Here is a 1,084-nt window from a genome sequence, read left to right as displayed (position 1 = left end):
CCGGACAGCGGCTGCAGCAGCAGCAGCAGCAGCTGCTGCTGCTGCAGCAGCAGGACCCGGTGCTCCGCGAGAACAGTGCCGTTGCGGGTTTTTGTTTTATTTGATTTATTAAATTTAAATGAAAATAAAATAATTATTTGGCTCCGTAGACAACTTGAAGGACTGTTGGGAATGTGGAAAAGATACAAAGCCTAAACACTGCAGCTGCAGCAGCAGCTGCAGCAGCAGCTGCAGCAGCAGTTGCTGCTGCTGCTGCTGCTGCTAGCCTGGGCACTGCGAACGCTGCCTGTGCTTCAGCTGCTGCTCCAGCAGCAGCTGAAGCGGGAGAACACCGGCACCAGCAAATCAGCACTAGACCGAACTGAAAGCTGCTGCTGCAGCAGCGGCAGCAGCTGCAGCAGCAGCAGCAGCTACATGAGAATAGTCACGGGGGGCTGCGGGTAAGATATGAGAAGTGGGGGCGGCTCGACTACTGTGAGAGTGTAGGAGGGCGGGGGCTTTACAAGGATTTGAACAGGCTGCTGCTGCCGCAGCTGCAGCACTTGCTGCTGCTGCTGCTGCAGCACGCACACAGCAGGTTGCTGCTGCAGCACCACCACGGGCGCCGGCGGCACCACCGGCACGCACACGGGAGCAGCTAAAATGTACCCCATTGCAGAGGTAGAAGCTCTTGCTGCTGCTGCCGCCGCTGCTGCTGCTGCTGCTGCTGCTTTGCAGCCAAAGTCGAGACTCAGGGGATGCCGCTGCTGCTGCCGCTGCTGCTGTTGCTGCAGCGTAGATGGACTGGCGAAGCAAAAAGGCCTTAAATTGAGTCTGATGGCTCAAAGAACCCAAAAAACTGTTTGTAACTTTGGTAGATTGTTGCTGCTGCTGGTGCTCCGGTTGCTGCTGAGCTGCTGCTGCTGGTGCTGCGCCTCCTGGTGCTGCTGCTGCTGCTGCAGTACGGGGAAGCAGCGGAAGCAAGAAGAACGCCAATGAATACTAAGTTGCTTTAAATTTGCTTCAAATTACAAAAGGGAAGAATACCAATAATATTGAGGCAGGAGCAGCAGCAGCAGCAGCTGCTGCTGCTCCTGTGACCGCT

The 1,084-nt window shown here is 55.9% G+C and overlaps 1 protein-coding gene across 1 annotated transcript; it reads right to left on the bottom strand.

The window, feature by feature from the left end:
• Positions 1-410: 410 nt before the first annotated feature.
• ETH_00042140 (uncharacterized protein) lies at positions 411-653 on the bottom strand (the record flags this gene model as incomplete). The annotated part of the gene is made up of 1 exon (XM_013376417.1): positions 411-653. One exon carries the CDS (start codon positions 651-653, stop codon positions 411-413), a length of 243 nt encoding a protein of 80 aa, XP_013231871.1.
• Between the last annotated feature and the right edge of the window lie 431 nt (positions 654-1,084).

This window comes from Eimeria tenella, genomic scaffold, assembly GCF_000499545.2.
Source record: "Eimeria tenella Houghton genomic scaffold, Eth_scaff3411, whole genome shotgun sequence".
NCBI lineage: Eukaryota > Apicomplexa > Conoidasida > Eucoccidiorida > Eimeriidae > Eimeria > Eimeria tenella.
The sequence above is the reverse complement of the archived record's forward strand: the minus strand, read 5'-3'. Positions and strand labels throughout refer to the sequence as shown.